This window comes from Haemaphysalis longicornis, unplaced genomic scaffold (genome assembly GCF_048455015.1).
Source record: "Haemaphysalis longicornis isolate Haplotype H1 unplaced genomic scaffold, Haemaphysalis longicornis Haplotype H1 scaffold_12, whole genome shotgun sequence".
In the NCBI taxonomy this organism is placed as follows: Eukaryota; Metazoa; Arthropoda; class Arachnida; order Ixodida; family Ixodidae; genus Haemaphysalis; species Haemaphysalis longicornis.
This window is the reverse complement of record NW_027526225.1, coordinates 24,272,566-24,293,238: the sequence shown is the minus strand read 5'-3', so window position 1 is coordinate 24,293,238 and position 20,673 is coordinate 24,272,566. Positions and strand designations below refer to the sequence as shown.

At 49.2% G+C, this 20,673-nt stretch overlaps 1 protein-coding gene across 3 annotated transcripts in view; it reads right to left on the bottom strand.

Moving 5' to 3' along the window:
* Window positions 1-20,673, bottom strand: part of LOC144162495 (mitogen-activated protein kinase kinase kinase 1-like) — a 116,436-nt gene that overhangs the window by 8,128 nt on the left and 87,635 nt on the right. For all 3 annotated transcript variants that reach the window (XM_077693057.1, XM_077693056.1, XM_077693058.1), the window contains exons 12-21: window positions 19,599-19,690; window positions 14,958-15,163; window positions 13,925-14,164; window positions 12,602-12,799; window positions 10,911-11,298; window positions 7,000-7,109; window positions 5,636-6,014; window positions 3,917-4,048; window positions 2,795-2,937; window positions 1,893-2,024 (exon numbers count right to left, since the gene is read on the bottom strand). In XM_077693057.1, coding sequence (XP_077549183.1) covers window positions 1,893-2,024; window positions 2,795-2,937; window positions 3,917-4,048; window positions 5,636-6,014; window positions 7,000-7,109; window positions 10,911-11,298; window positions 12,602-12,799; window positions 13,925-14,164; window positions 14,958-15,163; window positions 19,599-19,690 — 2,020 coding nt within the window. The remainder of the gene's footprint in view (window positions 1-1,892; window positions 2,025-2,794; window positions 2,938-3,916; window positions 4,049-5,635; window positions 6,015-6,999; window positions 7,110-10,910; window positions 11,299-12,601; window positions 12,800-13,924; window positions 14,165-14,957; window positions 15,164-19,598; window positions 19,691-20,673) is intronic.

Below are 20,673 nucleotides of genomic sequence, written 5' to 3'. Positions count from 1 at the left end.
CTGCCGCTCTCACTCGCTTTCGTCGCAAGTGCGAAGGGGCCTTTATGCGCAATCTCCGCCCCACATAAAACAAGCTCTTGCTTGTCGCCTGAGCATACGGTTGATATCTAACTACGTTACACTGTGCTTGCCAGTGTATTTAACCGATGTCACTAGGTTTGAAACGTACGCGCTCGGCTTGCAGCTTTGTAAACGCAAGCGGTTTCACATACGCACGCTATTTTGCTGCTAATAGAGTTTTAGTACAGCGTTTGTGGCCTTTGCATACGCTAAACGCTAAATTTTTGCGTCCCGCTACGTTACACCGCGATGGGAGTTTTAGTAGAGCGTCTCATCAGTTTTGCGTAGCGACACACTAATGCATACGGCGCCATCTGTCAAATGTTTTCCGAAATGTCTCGCCGGCTGATCTGCTAGCGGAGTGCCGGAGTGTTTGGACATTTTACGACTATCCAAACAAGTGCAAACAAACGCTTTCCCGTGAGTGTTGAATGCAACACACGGGAGCAGCTTGTCAGAACACGGGTTCTCTCTGATCGAGTGCAGCGTTGGTTTGCTCTTCGCCTTCACGTTCATCGCCGCTGATAAAGCGATCCGATCCGGCGCGTTTTGTGCACGGGTTCTGTGTCGGTTGAAAATGTCTTTTTTCACATGCCGCCGGTAGTAGGAATTACAACCACCGCAAAATAACACCCGGCACCAGCGGGGCCACATCTGAGACCGCGCTTTTTGGATAAACAGTGCGCGGTGCACCAAAGGGAACGAGCGCACGATTCTCCCCACGCGGCTGCGAGTTCGCCGCCGATACCAACTGCACCTACGTACACCGCGAAAGGGCAAGGCCAGGCCGCACACATGCGGCCAGGTCATTCGTTCGCTTTTCCAGCCTGTGTCCATGGTGTCTACAGAGATGAAAAAGCCGAAAGAGCTGGCCCGTAGCAGACGGCAGTCTGTGGGAGCGCAATAGCGGAAGTACGTCACCGCTGAGGAGCGGAGCATCATGGGAGGGGAGGCCAACAGCGAAGAAACAGTTGAAAGGAGGAGGAAATACGGCGCGACGATAATTCGCGGTTTTTGATTTACGATTTCTCAGCTAATACTCATCGCTTTAACAAAATTCTTGCAGGAGGAGATTGCTAATACATTGCTTTATTTGGTTACATGTACATCCATGCATCGGCGGAAGGCATTTCAGGACCCCTTTAAACACTCGCAAGACCATGTCATCGTGAAGCGAGCGCAAAGCATGGGACACTCGTGTGCAGACCGTAGCGACAGCCAGTCTGTGCAGGCGGTCAGCAAGCATCTTGGGGTATCCATTCGTAGAGACATCGCACGACGCTAGAGGACAAAATTTGCCCCTTTGTACAGCAGCACAGGTGCACAGAGCAGCGCCCATGAAGCGAGGTCGTCCGAGCGTTGCATACCGAGAGCTGCCCCTTCAGCTAACGCCGCCAGCAACACTTCTTGGTGATACCGAACTGGTGCAAGGCAGACGCGTCACTGGCCTTGGAAAACCCCCACCCTTTTTTTAAATGTTGCTGTGAACTAGCACCAAGTGCCTAAACTCATTTTGAGCAAGAAGAAAATAGCACGCACACACCCGCCGACAGCGAGAGAAGCAACAAAACAAAGATGGCGTCGCGTCCGATTGATGGTGGTGGCGATGGTGCCTTTGGGGTTTGGATGGGCTCGATGGGCTGCCCGGTCGCCAGATGACAACTGCCAAATGACTGCAATATAGGTCGAGGGGTGACTTTTCGGCAATTTTTTCTGTAAAAAATCTCGACCTATATTCCGCATTATACGGTAGATGAAAACTGACCCTCCGCAAAAAAACCAGGCCGACCTCTATGCAGTAAGGTTGATGCGGTCTAACAGCAAGACCTTACCCGGTAAATGAGTGCCAGCTGATTGAGCTCGCTGAAGTCCCCCCAGGGCGGCGACTTGGTGGCCATCTCGATCAGAACGCAGCCGACGCTCCAGACGTCGCAGGACCGCCCGTAGTTCTCCCCTCGCAGCACCTGCACACAAAGAGATGAAATGACTCTGTTACACAACCTTACGAAAGGTGTTATCTCAAATGCATTAAGAAAACACTATCAAGTAAGGAACAGTCACTCAAAAGAACGGTAATAAAGCAAATGCCTTTTTAGTGGGACTGATGGCGTCCTGTCAAAAAACAAATGCATTTCCGCATAGACCGGTTGGCTGACCGAAAAGCCCTGATAAGATATCTGGACACACGGCGCATGCATGAAACCGGGATTCCATTGTGACAGGAAGGTTACTTGAACATTGCAAAAAGCAGTGGTTCTAGATAAGACAATGCTCGCATCGATCTTGAAGAAGCAATACAATAGTATAGCTTTATCTCATAAGCCACATATCAGTGTGCATAGAGATTGTTGGTGGAAGCGTTTACTTAGTGCTTGAAAAATCAACACATGGGTTCATTCTTTGGTTGCGACTTGGGTCTCTTTGACGGTTTGACGATCGATTGGACGCACTTCCAGCTTCCACGCTTCTCCCAACTTTTGTCAGGAAGGCATGGTAGAGCTCTGCTCACAATGAATGCAGTTTTTTTAAACGTTGCGAGGCGAAGAGCTTTTTCCGAGTGTCGACTGGCTTCCACTGCGCATTACTATTGGCCGCTTGATCAAACACGCTTCTGCTACCCGTTAAACTTCCACCACACTGCCAAATTCCGCACCTCGAGCAATGCCGAATTCTCCCGCACTCTTATGCAAATCACATTCCGCCCTGAGAAGAGGGCTCTGCATTTGGGACTCACTTCTGGAGCCATGAAGGCAATGGTGCCCAGTAGTTGACCCTGAAACTCCCCGGCCTGGGTCGACTGGCTTCGCAGGCGACTGGCCGAACCAAAGTCCGCTATCTTCAGATGGCGTCCCGTGCTGTCCACGAGAAGATTGGCACCTGGAAGGAGAGGTCGATTTGTATTTTTTTAAATCCTGACGTGCTCCTGACAGCACTGGAAAGGAGGACAGGAGTAAGCGCAGAACTGTTGAAACTTGGGACGGTTGGTAAAATGGTTGGAAGCAGCGAGACTGCTTCTTTCCTTCTTTCTCTGTCCTGTCTGTCACATTGTGGTGTTCATCCCAATAGAAGAAAGCATACACAGCGCACCTGTGTATCTGTGTATGCAAAAAAAATCCCTCGGGCCACTTAGGTCTGCTGATGTGCTTTGAAGGTACAAGCGTGGTGATACTTAATAACAACTTCTTCATTGCTATATCGTATTTGTGTTTCATTTCTTCATCTGACTGCATTCACAGTTTTCGAATTTCGTGCTCGCAAAGTGCTGGGATGGCACAGTCGGTAGAGCGTTGAGCTGCTGCTGCGGAGACCCGGGTTCAAATTCCACCACATCACACGTGTTCGTTCATTTACTCTTCACAACAGCAGCCATTTTCTTGACAGGAGCCCAACGGCGCTTTTTCACACAATAGATACTTCAGACTTTTGCCCTAATCTTCCGGCAAAGTTCCCACAATTGAGAGATGTCTGCCGTTTGCAACAGGGTCCTGTCTGCACCATCAGTCACAGAAAAAAAAAAAAAAAAAAACGAGAGAGAAAAGAAAAGCAGACAGAGAAGGATGCGTGCAGAAGATGCAGAATTCTTTGTTGCTGTCGTCGTTATTGTAAAGGCAATTCAGATCACCCATGCTTCTAGTGTTCTAGATCACCATATGACAGCTGTGGCCTGTAACAATACAGCTTGCGATGTGCAACAGCACGAGTGCATCCTGCAACCCCGACACTGCATCTTACGGCAAATTAAATTGGATCAGCCACGCCTCGAGCTTCCTGAAATACGATACGGCTACGACAAACGACCCCTTGACCCGCAGCAATGTAGCCCTGCCTTCTGTAGGCTCCCACGCTGCGGCCTCACCTTTGAGATCTCTGTGCAGAACGTGGTTCTCGTGCAGGTACGCCAGGCCACTGAGCGTCTGGTACGCGTAGCGCAGAATAATCGCCTCCGAGAACGCACCGTAGCGCTCCAGCAGAGAAGCCACCGAACCACCTGCAAGGTTACACCGAGAATTCAGGCACTGCTGCAGGTACCACAGAGGAATCTTGAACATACGAACCTCTCAAGGCAGTGAAAAGTATTAGTGTGATCCGAAATTGGCGTAGCCAAGCACAAACTCTTAAAAGATGCCACTTGGGTGGAGCAACTGCCGGCACGCCTCACAAGGCTAGGTCGGCCCATTTTTCTAACAACTCACTCACTCTCAATGAGCATACACCCCCCCACCCTCCAATGTGCATTTAGTACCGTCCCACGCATCTGTGTAATGCACTTCTGCTGGGAACTTTAATGAATTTTTATCAACTGCAATCGCATCAAATTTTGTGCAACATCAGTGCCCAAGACCTGTTGTTCATCGCAGGCATTTCGTCGTGCCAGTCAAAAAGCTCTCTTCACCACTGCAGAGAAACGCAGATGTTCTCCCACACCTCTGGCAGTGTGAGCAAGTAAGTGGGTTAATGTGTGGTCCTGTGAAATCCCCCGCTGGGTGCCATCCCCACAGTGTACTTTCAAGTGCAGAGCACTTTATGGGCTCGCCTTGTCATCGTAGCTCGCTAACGGTCGATGTCAAGCGACTGCCAGAATCAGGTGGCGCAGCAAGATAACGGACCCAAGTAGAGCCTGGTGTACAGTCATCAGGGAGTCACGCTGTGGCTTCAAAAACCACGCGGTTTAAATAGTCATAACCATTGGAACCTCGTGAAGCGCTGGTGCTTGTCAACATCTCCACGTTGTTTAGCGCAAAGAAAACTGCACGTACATTTGAGGCAAAATCTACGTATATAACCGGGAGCCCCCACGTTCATTTAGTTAGGAACGCTCGTTGGGTTGGTTTTGACGACACTAAGCGAAAAGAGCGGCCACCCAAGAAAAAAAAATGGTGCGTTCAAAATGCCGCAGAAAGTCTTCAGCATACGAAATTAAACCAAGCACAAAAAGAATGAAACTCCCGCTGGCGAAGTTTCAGGCAGGGGGTGCGCGAGCACAGCGAAGGCGGGAAGCTAGAATTGCAGATTCATCAAGAGAGGAGCGAGACAGGGCGGCGAAGAGCGTGATGGGTGGTAGGAGTGAGCGGATAACGGCGCCACAGCCCATTATGGCGGATCACTGCTCTGCACTTCCGACAGCTTTCACATTGAGTGGGATGACTTCAATTTTTATAAAAGCTGTCATTAAAGCTGTCAGCCCCACAGCAGTGTGCTTCCATAACAACCAGACAGCTCAGTAACCAGTTTCTCCCTTGTGTTACAATTATCCATGTCTTCAGCCATTGCAAACAAGCACCACGCAAACTGATACGAAAAAATTCACAACTGTAGTACGGGAAAGCCAAGGCAAGCTGCACAAAGTATAAGACAAGACAACCCACAGCTGCAGCCAGGACAAATCAGCCAACGCAAGCCACAGCCAATATGAGGCACTGCACGACTAACGGGACAACACAATCCACAGCCGGGGCAAGCCACAATGCAAGCTGCAGCCGATACGAGACAAGCCGTGCAAACACTGAGACCAAGGCAATCCACATCCGCAGTTGGTGCAAGACAACGCAAGCCACAGCCAATGCGAGCCACCTACCGGCCATCCACTCGAGGAAGACGTTGTAGCAGTTCTGGTGCCTGGTGGCCCCCAGCAGGGGAAGCACGTGGGGGTGGTCCAGTCGGGCCATCACCTGGATCTCGTCCCAGATGCGACCCCCCACCACCTCCCCATCTGCCACGCCCTCCCCCCGGTCACGGGAGGAGAAGGAGGAGGAGGAGGAGGAGGAAGAGGAGCAGGAGCGGCAGAAGGAGAGCTGCTTCACGGCCAGCAGGGTGCCCGTGGCACGGTCCACCGCCTGGAAGCACGAACTGAAGGCCCCCGCACCCAGCAGGTGGCCCCGGTGCCAGTGGACACCTTCCACGTAGCTGACCGACCCGTTCACTTCCTTCTCGGCCCCCAACATGGGCAGGCCAGCCTGCAGTTCGTGGAAGGAAACGGAATGATACCCCTGTCACACGGGCACTTTCAATCGTGACTGAGTCGATTCGGATCGAGCTCAATCCGGATCGGGCGCTGCTACACGGCAGTTTCAATCGCGATCGACCCCGATGCCGCTTGAACGCAATCCCGGTTTCTCAAGCGCGATCGAGCGAAAGCGGTGATACTCTTGGCCCCGTTGAGTAATGGCACAGAAGGTGACAACTTCAACTAATGCCACAAATTGTGTCAAATAACTTGACCCAAATAAGCTTGCGGTAACATTTACACAGTTACATATACCTACGACTGCGCGAAGTTACCAGACTCTGGCCGTGAAGTACGTTTTCAGCGCCATTTCGCGTACACGAGAGCAACCGGTGCAATTTCTCGATCGGGATTGAAACGTGCCGTGTAGCAGAGCGGCGGTGTGCCTAGCAAGCTCGAAAAGTCAATTGCGTGTGACAGGGGTATAACGCAACCGCTTAGCTTCACTTCTTCTAGCTAAGAACACAGACTGTGTCAGTTCTTCTTCACTAAGAACACAATGCCAAGGCGATGGCATCGTGTTCTTTGTGCAGTAATTCATGCCGCATGTAATAATACAATGAAATTCATTCTTTGAAACCTCAACAAAACTTTGGAATAAGCTGCCTGATTATGTGGTGCAAATGACTAGCCTGGAGCTATTCAACTCAACACTGGAGGCCATGGCCTAATTTTAAGCTCGTATCAAATTGCACAGTCAATCTTTTTTTGGTGCTATGTTATCTATGAATTTCATACCTCCTACGATACTACGACTCTCGCGTCTTATATTTCTTTTTCTTTTTATTCGCTGTAGCACTGTTTCGTTGACATGGGCCTCGCCCACCCCTCATGCAATGCGCCTTTCCCATGGGGCCCCTGAGGTAACGAAAATCAATCAATCAATAAACGAATTATCACCTGCGAGTCCACAGCAGAATACGCGAGAAACTCACCACGGAGTTGAAGATGATGAACTTGCTGTCCTCGGCGTCCTCGGAACCAGAGTTCTCCTCTGAGGTTGCAATTTTGTTCCGAAAGCCTCTCGTTGATATCGCAAGCGATCCTGCATAAGGCAAGACAGAAAGCCCTCGAAATTTTCTTGTGCAATGCGGTAACAACGCACAAGGGCGTGGCTGTTTCTGCATTGCGTCACGAACGAGAAACGTTCCATAATTAACGCAGCCAACGATGCCGCAACTGCTAACGTTGGGTCTCTCTAATTTCAGCCATTCAGTATAGTATTGTACAGATAACATTCACTACTCCCATCTGACGGCACAGGCACAAAACAGAAGTGGTGGAAGACAGGGAGGAGAGGAACAAGAACTTAATAGATGGTTTTTTTTTACGTTGTTGTTATAGTCATTCTTCCTTCCCCTAGAGCGTAACGACATCCCGTAAAGTGACGCACTCTCGTGCACAGGGATTCCACATTGCGGATGCAGTTGACACCCACAGAATTGCTTTTGCGAATGTTTTGCATTCCAAGCTTATGCGTTACCCGAGGATTCACACTAGACCACAAGACAACTTCTACTGCCACTGAGTTGGTTGCCATACGGGAGGCGATTCGTTTAGTCTCCCGTGAATCACCTCAAGCTTGGACCCTGTTTTGTGATTCCAAGCCAGCACTCCAGGTCCTCAACAGAGTTATGAGGCAAGGACCTTATTATGCCCTTTCTGCGGAAGTACTCGAATTACGCTCATTGGCACTGCAACAAGGACATGTCCTCACCATTCAGTGGGTACCAGGCCATTGCGGGCTAGCTGGTAACGACTGGGCTGACCAGAAGGCAAAGAAGGTTTCTGCAAATGCAGATGTTGTACGTCTGCCCTTCGCAAGGACGGACACGACCGCCCTTCTGTTTACCATTCTCCGCCACGCCTCGGCGAGTCACTGGTCCCACCCTGACAATCGTCATAGAAGACTACACCGCCTGGACCCCGACTGCAAGTTTCGGTTACCTCCTGGTATTCAGCGAAACTACGCCACGCTGTTTCACCGACTACGGCTTGGCGTAGCCTTTACCCGTCGCTACAAGCACCTCATTAGCTTTACGAGTGACCCCGACTGTGAGACATGCCATGTACCAGAGACTATTTCGCATGTTCTCTGCCACTGTCCACGCTATGCGCAACCTCGAGAACAATTAGTGAGAACATTGGCCCGTTTGGACTGTAGTGTGGTGTCGGAGGAAGTGCTGCTGGGACCTTGGCCAGACGCGAAGCGTTCCTACAAGGCATTTAAAGCTGTGCTGACATTTCTGCGCAGCAGCGGCCTCTCAGAGATATTGTAGTTGAGGCCCGTCCGGCTTAACTCTATACATAGCCCTTCATTTATTTCTCCGCCATCTTCATCTCTCTCGTCCTCTATCCACGCTCTTTCCTTCCCTTTCCCTTCCCACACACAGAATAGCTGGCCAGATATACTACCATCAGGCAGACCTTTCTGAGTTTATTTCATTTCAATAAAATTCCTCTCTCTCTCTTGCACCTGATTTGATGCTACGCAGTCCACAGAGTGCACGAGTGGTCGAAATTCAAGCAGCAGAATCAGCCCTTCTACGCCCACTGTAAGATAAAAATCTCTCCCAAAGATTTTCTGCCACTTCTATTAAAACTTGCAGATCACTGCCTCGTTGAGTCGGTCTTGCCGGGGCTTGCGCACAACGCTTCATAAAGGTGGGTCAGTGGTTTGAAAACAACTTCTTTTAATTTTCACGTAAACTTCGTGAAACTTGTCTGTCTTGCTACTTTTTCCCCACTGATGCCAAATATGCCATTATTTTTTCAGCTGGTCGATCAGTTCCCAAGGTAATTAGAGATAATGAGCCGTTATTGGTCAAACAATAGACAAAACAGTGTTGCTCATAAAACTGTAATCTTTATGAATGAATGAAAAGTCTTTATTGTGGAATGGCTCTTTGGCCTAATAGGGGGGGAAGAAGGGTGTCGGAGAAAAGACAGAAACAAAGAAAGAAGAGAAAGAAGTGCGTACACACATGCGTGTACATGGTATACATTTGCAATCACATGCGGCGATCGATGCCTGCCTCGTGAGCGAACGCCCAGAGGGAGAGCAGGGTGTCGCGGCTGTTGTTGTTGGGGGTGGTCCATTGATGCAGAGTGCTGATGTGCGGTGGCAGGTACTGGGCACGGAGGTCCCGGTAGCCAGGGCACTCCCACAGCATGTGGGTCACTGTTGGGCACACTTCCATGGTGCATGTGGAGCAGCTCACTATGGGGCCCTGTTCGTGGTCGCCGTCGTCGCTGTCGTCTTTATATTTGTCAATACTGGGAACCCTGGTGAATGCAATAATCGAAGCGGTTTTATGATGCACCACTTCAAACTAATTTCACAGCTCATTAAGCTCTGGTGGCACCAGCGGTAAGGAACTATTTCAAATGCCCATTTCAAACACCAAAGTTTAATAATGAGCTGTAAAATTAGTTCCAAGTGACGCATCAACAAACTGCTTCGATTATTGCACTCACCAGGGTTCATAGTAAAGTAGAATCCCGCTACAACGAAATTGACGGGACGTGCAAAAAATTTCGTTGAAGCGAAAATTCGTTGAGGCGAAATCTGCCCCAACACAGCACAGAAGGGCAAGAAAAATAGCACATTATATTTCCGCATCATTGGCAGCATAATACAATGTTTAGAGAAAGAGTGACGCGCAGTAATGTCGTGTTTAGTCAGATAACAAACATACCAATGGTTATCTGTTTTTTTACCAGCACGCAAAGAGCGCGATACTGAGGAGAAGGGGAGAGGCGAAGAAATGAAGAAATGCAGGCGCAAAGCGTATTGCTGTACAACAAGGCGTTTCCACCGAGCTGATTACTTGCAGATAGCTGCTAGGCGGTTGGAAGCCCCTCTCTCGCTTGTGGTAGGAACGGCGCCGTCATCTTAATTATCCTCTGACTAGGCACGGCCGCAACTGACCTTGGCAGGCAAGCCGCGCGCGCTTGCATTTATCGCGACCGCCCGCTCGCGACTAAGATCGGATGACGCGGGTTCAAGAGTGAACACGAAAACATTATTTTTGCTCTTGACTTTGAAGAATTGTAGCAGGAAAACTGCAAGGGCAGCTGCTTACAACACATACATGATGGAGCTGCGCCAGCAGCCATGCCAGCAGAAGAGCACATTCAAGCGATTTCAACTGGATACGGATTGGCCTCCGGCTTGGCGAACCTCGCTTGCGCCTCGTGTAAAGACGGCCCGCCGCATCGTTATCACCATCACACAATGGCATCCACCTTTGAGTTTTTTTTTTGTTTTGGGTGGCAGTGTGGGCGCACCACGCATGTTTTCGGTGAAACTAAGCGTCCTGAATGCATAAAAAGTTACAGATAGCTGGCGCTATGCCTATTTTATTGTAAAATAATTGTTCAAACCCAGCCCAAATCATCAAAAATTTCGTTGAAGCGAAAGCAAGCCTGACAAATGGTTCGTTGTGGCGAGGACTTTGTTGCATTGACTTCTATGGCTAGCTAACAGGGAATTGCAAATATTTCGTTAAAGCGGAAATTTCGTTGAAGCGGACTTCGTTGTGTGGGATTAGACTGTATTGGCAAATACGAAGATTGAAGTTTTATGACCAACACTGTTCTGTCATTGCTTGGCCAAAAATGGCTAATTACCTTCAATTATCTTAATAACTAACTGACCGACTGAAAAAATAATGGCATATTTGAAATCAGTGGGAAAAAAAAGCAGCAAGACTGACAAGTTTCACAAAGCTTACTTGAAAATTAAAAGAAGTTGGTTTAAGAACAGCGTCCCCACTTAAAGAAGAACCCCAACAAAAGGAACAATGCTTCGGGAGGAATTTCCGTTCAGAATCAAGGCGCTCACCCTGGTTGATGACCGCTCCCGTCCTCAATGAGGTCTTGGCCGACGACAGCGCCGCAATCTCGCGGCTGAAGGACACGGGCGACGTGACTGCACTCCCCGGGGTCGTCTGCGCCGACGACAGTTGCCCCCCCTGGCCCAGAGACGTCAGCGAACAGGCAAGTCGGCGGAGCGGAAGGAAGTTGGGCCGGCTCCGCAAAGCCCGCTGGAGCGGTGGCACGGCGGCCGGAAGCGCCGTCGGGGGCGTCTCTATGATTGCGACGCTTTTGTTCTCAGAGGAAGACGTTGCGGAGGAGGAGGACCAGGATGACCGGCTGGACGAGTACCAGCTGTCGGGATACTGCTTCTTGGCGGTGTGCTTCTTCGGTGAGGGTTGCTCGCCGTTCCGAACCTGCGCGAAATTTAATCGAGGGCTTGAAAAAAGAAGTCCAGCAAGTCAATAAATACAATCCTTGCTAGACTGTTCATACAACTAAAAGTTCGCCGGCTACGATGCAACAACGCCAGGGAGGCACACGGCAGTACGCAGCCACAAAATGTTTTGTACCAGTGCAGGGCTCTCTATTATAGGAAGTGCACAATGTTGAACAGATGCGATTTTTCTGCATTTCACTTCTCACTTTCCAAGAAATGCTTTCTGCACAGCTCAGATTCCAACCTGCGAACTTGTCGCAAGGAAAGCCCCTCGGCCACTGAGCCACTGGGGTCAACAATGTAAAAATGATGGGAAAAATAAACTTCGCCGGAGTATACACGCCTACAAGAAACGGATGCAAGCATCATTGCGATGCAGTCTTGTGCGTCTAATCAAATGCACACAGAGATAAGCACAGACTACTGATGCGTTTTGAAGGGGCCCCGAAACACGTTTTTGAAGCAGCACTACTTTAAGTTCTGTAGCCACAAACATCCGAGTCAAATATTATGTGCCAACGCATGATGCAGAACTCGTAAATTTTGAGTGGAAGGTTAGCCTTTCTTCGTAAAAGGCACATTTGGTGCGTGGGTCTAGCTTCGGCTTTTGAGTCAGGCACAATTCCCATCTTGAAATTTACACAACTGCAGTAAGAGACAGAAGTAACCAAAACGTGCCACTGGTGTACTTGCATAAGCACCCGTACCACGCATAAAAATTGGCTTCAATCCACGCTGTGGAGGTGGTTGGAAAGCAAAGCTTTAAACAACACCCACAACAATTGCCCATGCGACGTCACTTGAATTCACACACGGAGTCCCACTTGCGGCAAGCAGTGCTCAAAAGGTAGCGTTTCTCTAGCAGCCAGATGTCTGTATGTGGTTTGTACATTTTGTTTTCCTGCCCTGCAAACCAATCCTTAACGTGTGTTTGCCGTACGACCACTTAATTCCATTGATGCGGGTTACCCTGGAGGTGCTGTCGAACAAGTTAATCAAGCCATGCGAAGGCAGCGCGCAATGGATGCGGAGCTGCGCCAAAACAGGCCCAAAACAACCGTCGCCAAAGTAGACGACAAAGCCGTACTGCCGCCGCTGGCAGGCAGGCACTTCTGCGTGGAAAACGCTGGGTAAATCCCCCCCCCCCCCCTTCCCCAATCCTTTCCTCCACCACTGCCTCCGCCACGTTGGGAGTCCCGCATGCCACGAAAGAACCATTGGCTGGTAGAGCTAGAAAGCTTTGCTTTAAAAAAGCAGGACCATTGGAACGCTCGACTAACCTCACTACTCGACTCCTTGGAGCTTTGCACCAGCTGACCGAGAAGGGCTGGGTCGATGGTCGGAGGCGGAAGCTGGAAGGCGGCCATGCGTGACGGGCTATTCACTGGCTGGGACGGCCTCCGTCGGTCATTGCAATCTTCGTCTTTTCCAACGCGCCGCTTATCGTGAAGCAGTTGCTCCCGCACCAAGTACTCTTCCTGCAAATGCACCGCCACCAAGGGGGAGTGGTTAGAATGGGGAGCCTTCTACACCCCTGATAATTCATAGCTTGTGATCACATCAAACGCTAACAGTCGGGGCCCCCCAGAAACATGAAGCAAAAAGGTGCCAGCACAACACAGCTGCTGATGGTAGACCACATGGGCGCATCCCACAGAACCAGCAAGATCTTATTTTGAGCACCGCTTCATCCGCCACCTACCTCACTGTTGCTGAGACAAGTGAAGCGAGAAGTAGCGCCACAATCCACTTTGTCCTGCTATCCCACTTCAACCTCTCTAGTACACTTTTCTATTCCATGCTACTACTCTATGCTATTCTATGTCATTCTACTTTGCGGCAGTCATCTGTAGCTCATCAGCCTGAACGAGGCCTTTACTCGGGACACAAGTTCCCTTCCTCATCCTCTCACAATAGCTGTGTAGTTATTATACTCTACCCCTACTACTATGCTTCATAATAGTATTCTACTTACTACTCTACCCTATTCTACACTCATGAAGATTCCCGTCCCACAACCCTGCCTTTCATTCTGCCCCCTACTAGAGTGAAGAGTAGGTCATCAGGATGGCGATAATGGTGACGAAGAAGAGACCGACGAAGATGGTGGAGAAGATAGAGAGGAAGTAAAGAAGACGGAGGTGAAGGAGGAAGGAGAAGAAAAGATGGAAAAGATGGGAGGAGAAGAAAATGAGGAGGAGGATGTGGAGGAGGATGAGGGGGAGAAGAAAATACGTAGGAAGAGGAGGAGAAAGAAGGACAAGAAGGCAGAGGAGGAAGAAGACAAAGATGGGAAGGAACAAAAAGATGAAGGGGGTGGAGAAGAGGGGGAGGATGGGGAGAGGAAGATGCAGAGGATGTGGCAGGGGTAAAAGAGGAGGAGGAGGAAGAAGTAGGAATAGGAGGAGAGGGAGGAAAAGAAGACGAGGAAGAAGGAAGAGGAAAAGAACAGGAGGAGGAAGAAGAAGCAGATGAAGACTGCAAGGAGCAAGAGGTAGAAGACAGTGGGGGAGGAGGGATGGGGAGGAGACAACGACAGAACAGAAGGAGGAAGAAGGCCACGAGGAGCAAGAGGAAGGGGGGAAGCAAGGGAGGCAGCGCACCTGCTGCCTCTCGGCGGACGGGGAGCGGGAGGAGGTGGTGGCGAGTAGCAGGCGGCACTTGCGGGCCTCCTGCAGGGCCAGCGAGATGCGGCGCACCAGCTGGGCGCGCAGGGGCCCCTGCAAGGCGGCCACCCCGTCCCAGATGCGGGCCACCGCCGTCGGGCAGCGGCTGCACAGGCTCGCCAGGCCCGACAGCAGGCTGCGGCCAAGGCGCACCACCGTCACGTGGCTGTGCCCCACCTGCGCGGCGAGACGGCACAGCCGTTTACTGACGCGAAGATGCCTCTTTGCGGGACACCAGGCCAGAGCGGCTTCTCTCTTTCCTTTAATACGTGACAAAAAAGGAGAGTTGATAGCAGGCACATGCACCGGCTACGCTTCCTCATGCAAGCTTTAAAGTTCTTATGAAGAAGTCATCACAAAGTTCATAAAGTGATAAAGAGTGAGAAGAACAAGCTACACCAATTGCACACAAGACACTAAACAGAGGAATTTGTCCCTTCGATGAAGCAAGTGGATGTAAGTGTGAACAGTGAGTGTAAGAAACGGCACAGAGTGGGTTCATACAGAAACAGCGACAGGTCACGAATAGTTGCAAAATACTCAAGGGACAAGACACAATATAACAATACCCATTGACAAGGTAAAGAAACTACACAATCAGAACACCATAAGCATAATAAAAACTCAGAATGTTTCTGGACCCTAAGAAGAGCATAAAGGCAAACAAGTGAGCTCCTTTTAAAGCTAATAAGAGCCCACAACTGCCTGGACTCTAAGCACAGCTTAAAAGCAAGAAATATACATTTTTGCTGGCTGAGTGTTGGCAATCGACCAAGTACTTTGCAAAGGTTGAATTGCCTATTGTCTAAAGGCATAAGGACGCTTTTAAAACCCCTTCGCGCAGCGTCACAACAAGAGAACTTTCATTGTGGGCTGTTTTCCTCATAGACTCTCTACTGCGAGAGCTGTTCTGGACTGCCCTCAAACTGCTCGGAACTGCCCCAGAGGGGCAAATAAAGGGGACCCGTACCGCTCGGACGGCCAGGTCTATGGCAACGAGCGCCTCGCTGTTGATGGTGCCCGTGGTGGCGATGGGCGAGGTCAGCAGGGGCGGGAACTCTTCCGCCAGCCGTTCCAAGACCAGCAGCTGGCTCAGCAGGCCCTGCCACGAGGGGCTCCGCTTGCCCTCAGACAGCACCACGTCCAGCAGGAAGTCGGCACCCAGGCCATCCGGAGCTGACGAGAACAAGAGCGGATCGACTTTGAGAACAAAAATCACGAGTTATTCCACTCTGTGACGGTGGATGACCAGAAAAACTTTTTAGCACATGACAAAGAGGCTATCTCCCTCTCCTCACCCCTCCCCCTGGTACAAATGGGCAATTGGATGATTTCATTGCACAACCGTACGAGAAGCTCGCTTGACCTTGGCCGAGCTTGAAGGTCAGAGGGACGTTACCAGGCGCTTCCTAGGTTCGCGCCTGGCGTAATAAGCTTCGCTTATAATTTAAGTATTAATTTTTCGTGGTTGAACACGGTAAACCAAGGCTGTTGAGCTCCCGTGATTCAACGCGGTAAACCAAGTTTGTGAAATGATAGCTCAGTTTTCGCACTGACAGCGCGCAGTGAACGTGCGCACAATTGTGCCAAAACACAGACGCTGCTTGGCGCAGTCAGTGCTCCAGGCATGATCGTGCAGTGACCCTGGATGCTGCCTTCACCTTCTTGAGTCATTTTCTCATGGCAAGCGCCCTTACTCTTTCCCCATATCTCCCTCTCAGCACCCGTCCCCTTGGAATGAACAGGCAATTAGAGGCTTTCACTGCACAACCGTACGAGGCACTGGCTTGAACACGACTGACCCTAAAGGCCCGTTCACACTTGCGACGAAGCGACGCGACAAATTGACGAAGGCGAAAGCGATCGCCACCTTTGCTGTTCACACTTGCACGCGACATCGAGCGACGGGCGACGACTATTTTTTGCTTTTCTTGTTATTGTCTCGCGCTCGGAGTGAGACTTCACGGGAGCTTCGCCGCTTGTGGAGACAGCATCCAGGTGCTTTGGCAGGATGTGACGTCAGGAAGTCTCGCCTCCTGCTAACGCTTCAAAAGCGACGGCGCGACGGAGGCGACAAAATTTGGTCAAGACCGATCGCTTTCGTCGCGCGACGAAAGCAATGAAAGGCAACGAAAGCGACAGAAATTTCCGTCGCTTTCATCGCTTTCGCTCGCTTTCGTCGCTAGTGTGAACGGGCCTTAAAGGTCAGAGGGACACTACCAGGCGCTTCCTGGGTTTGTGCCTGGAGTAATGAGCATCGCTTAAAATTCCAGACAAAGTCCGGGCCCTGTTAGGCATGCCTGAAAGTGACAACTTTGTGTGAACAATTACACGTCAATGACCCTGCTTTCAGAAAACTAAAGTAAATTAAAGGCCCAGTTGTTGATATTCAAGAATGCGTGAGCATCTTGTCCCTCCTTCTGAACTCGAGGCTCGGCCAGATGCGCCTGCCTCCAGCTTTGCACTCTAAGGGGCCATGCAGGCAAAACACAAGTTTGGTCAATTTCAAAGATTGCCTCGTTATAATCATACTGACACCACTTTTAACGTAAACTTCGCTCTAATAAGCTATATAATTAGGGAAAAATGGAATGGCCATGTGACCCACTAGCTCATTTCCCGCCGAAGAACCTATGATGTCGTACGTGCCAGCTCTGCGATTGGCGGAGGCCGGCAAAAGCAAACGCGAATTAGGCAGGGCTTATAAGCTTGCCGAACGAGCTATTTGCGCTTACATTTAGGGCGCAATTCTTTTTATATCAGTAAGAATGGTAGGGTGAACAGTGGAAGTTATGAAAGTACACAAAAACATTGAGTACCAATGCGTACTGCTGTTGGTGCGCACACTATGCTTGTTTTAGCTGCGCAGCACGGCGCCGCTTTGGGGTTGTCTCAGACGACACTGGCCGATTGGCGTAAGCGACGGTGTCTTGCGTGACCATTTTTGTCGAGCGAACACCATGTTTCACGAAACGATTATTTTCTACCTTAACAAAAAGAAGCCAGGTACAAATATGGTCAAAAACAAAGCAAAGGCAGATGACGGTCTGCCGCGGTGTGGTGGCACCACTTAGGTTGGCTAACGGTAAACAAGGCTTCGCAATTGGCTGCAGAGCGGTTCATGTGATGTCCTTGCAGACGTTGTTAAAGCACATGATTTGGCAGGAGAATCAAAATTTCAACTTAAATTGATTAATTTCTCGGATAATGAAGCACATTTTGCTTCCGGACAAGCCCTGAGGGCACTATAAAACACAAAATCTTTTTAATAAAACAAACTTGTATTTTGTCTGCGTGGCTCCTTTAAACAAGCCCCATTGGTCTCGCTTGCTTTCAGCAGTGGCATTCACCATGAACACAATGAACGCATTTACAATGAACAAAAGTTGCTCACGCAATAAAAAGAAAGAGGGAAATAAAGAGACATTATTTAATTTGAGGGCCCCAAAACAGGTTTCAAATTATGAATGCGACTCTGCTATGTTTGCATTAGGCATTCGTAGAGGTACAAGGCACATAGCGGATCAACTTGCACAATGAATGCACTTTTTACTAGGGGTGTGCGAATATCAATTTTTTAATTTCGAAGCGAATTCGAATAACAAAAACAAAGTTCGAATCGAATCGAATATTTTTCGAATATTTTTCGAATACGAATACTTATTGTTTTTTGTAAAATTAAAGTTTTCACCATCTAGAGACACAAAAACTGCAACTTTATTGCACAACAAATCACACAAAGTATAATTAGGAATTACACAATACCATTGCACTCACAGGTTAAGGTCTGCACTCACTTAAATGTTAACATGGAGAAAGGTAAACTGCTCCACATGTTCGGGGAGCAGTGACAACCTCCTGCTCGTCACGACTCCACCAGATACCGAAAACAGCCGCTCACTTGAGACACTAGTGGCTGGCATGCCCGAGCCCGTGCACATTGCCGCGCGCTGATACAGTAAAATCTCGATGATACTAATCTCGTGGGACCGCGAAAAATATTCGTATCATCCGAAATTCGTATGAACCAACACAGACCAAAAAATTGGGCGCTGAAAAAAGTTTTCGTTTATTTCTTTTCTTACTTTCGCGTAAAAAAATTCGTAATTTTTTCTGCTTTTTTTAACCCCCATGTCGCAAAGCAGCCCTTTTTGGAGCACGTAAAGCTTCGCGCTCGTCTCCTCACTCGCTGTGCCCAAGCTCGCTACACGCCGCAACAGTCAAGCGTGAACCGCATGGTGCGTTTTTGCACGCAATTCTCTCGCCTCGGCTCTGCGAGCGCTGTATTTTCACGCCCGCATCGACGATTTCGCTCCCGCGGTAGCGCCTACGTCGGTAAGAAAGTGACGCACGACGCGCGCGGCAGAATGGAGGAGCCTGACTACTTGCGATGAGACCGAGACAGCCGGCTTGGCTCCGCCGGAGATGGTTAGGCTTAGCACCCCGACAAATATTTTATGGGCGCTTTCATTAGCGGCGCGGATGATGTTTTATAGTACCATTTTCGCATGTATTATCAGCTCCTTTACCGCAAAATCAACTTCGTGTCTCCCTTGAGCCGCATTTTAAAGAGCGGTTAGAAGCGGTCGCTCGAGCGCCCGCGCCACTTCGCGACTGGAGCCGACGCCATGTTGACGCCGCCGGCCGCGCCGCGCGCAGCGTGGGTGTGGTTTCGCGGCGGTGTCAGCGCGCGTTTGGCGTGCGCAGAGCGTTTTCGCGAGCAGAAAACAACAGCCCGGCCGTTTCTGGAGAAAGAGTGACAAACAGGGGAGCGAGAGCCGTCACTTGCTCGTTCGTATCTTCCGCCGGGCCGCGCAGGTCCGTTCGTAACAGCCGAAATTTTTCCAATTGCAAACAATGCAATTTCGCCGGGACTTTTCGGAAATTCGTATCATCCCGAAATTCGCACCCCCAGGATCGTATCATCGAGAGTCCACTGTAACTACGAATAAACACCGATACAGTCTGCGAAAGCACGTACCGTTAGCCGGGTATATGCTTCGCGACTTTGCTGCTAAAACACGCTCTGATTTTTTTTTTTTTTTTTTTAGTTTTGGGTGGTTCGAATATTTCGAACAATAAAAGTGTCGTTCGAATCGAATCGAATACCGAAAAATTCGAATCGAATATTCGAAGTTTCGAATATTCGCACACCCCTACTTTTTACCTTACGAAATTTATGCGTATTCAGGGTGCATTCGGTACGCGAGGCAAGCATTTCCACTTTTTTTTTTTAGTTTCAATTTCAGTCTTTTACCCCCTTGCAGGCGTTGAGAGCAACTTTTCCAACTTTTTCTGTGAATTCTGCCGCACTGTGAAATAAATACCTTCGGGGCCAGAATAGCAGTTGAGTGAGTTTCCGAATTCTAGTTTCTTCCAATTGAACAAGATTGTATTTTGTTTGCACGGTCCCTTTGGGGGTGTGTTAGGGAAAAATGCTTGCAGTCGAATTCGTGAGTTTGCAATCAGAACAGAACTAGGCGAAAGAGGATGAGGTACTACCGTTGATAGGCAGGTACTAAAACTTGTTTCACTGAGACGACACTTTACTGCTCTGTCGTCAGAAATACGTCAGAGGGCACACTCAATAGACGGATATTTCGGTTCTCACCAGGGTGGCGCGTGAGACTGCCCACGGACAAGGCTCCGAGCTGGCCACGGGCCAATTCGGCGAGGGTTGCCAGACTCAGCTGACGGCTTCTCCTGGAAACACACAACGCCACTTCAAAAAAGAAAACAGTACAGAGAGAGGAAAGCGCTGTGTTACCAACTCGCAAATCACTTCACAAGCTCATGGCATTACATCCTACTCAGAAGGCAAAAAAAAAAACGAAAAAAAAAACAACGAAAACCTAATACAACAAGATTAAGTCAAGATAAATCGTTTACACGGGACTTTTACTTGAGCCAGTGTCGGAGTTGTTTGGTTTTGTTTTTACGCAACATAAAATTCTCTCGTTAGACGGAACAAAATTGCAATACAACATGACGTAAGAAAATGGCAATCATTTTTAAATGTAACTTCCATTCAAATGGAACAACTGCCTTGGAGTTGTGCAGTCTTGTTTTTGCATGATGTAAATATATGCTCGTTACACACAAATGAAAACGTAATACCATAGGATTTCGGCGAACAGAAGCCACTCACACAGAAAAACAGAACAGCTGCCTCAGAGTTCTTAAATTTATTTCTACGCAATGTAAAAAATACTCCCATTAAAGGGAACAAAGAAATCCCCACTCCTGGGCCAGGTGCCAGGATTGAGTGTATCAACTCGTCATTTCAAACACTCGTAACTGTTTTAAAAAAGATGGGTTCACAACTTTCCCATCGTATAAAAAGTGGCGTCAAAAGCTGCGACCCTCCAATAATTCAACCAAAGGTAAAGCCAGAGTTTCCAGCAGCCCAGTGAGTTCTTCAGGCAGCCAGGTAATGTGATAATGCGTGAAGCACCTTACGAAGATGCACTCCAATAAGAAGCCAAACCAGAAAAGCAAGTTGTGGCTAATCTGGCTATGCAATTACCAGCTCCAGTTTCCTCTCACATCAGGTGATAAAATATTTTCCACGGGAAACTTTGTGAAAACAGCAATTGTGTGTCGAGCAAGGTATGAGCAACACTCGTCGAGGTTATGTTTACTCCGAATATAACCGCAAGCTCCTACAAAGTTTGCTTGCAACTTGA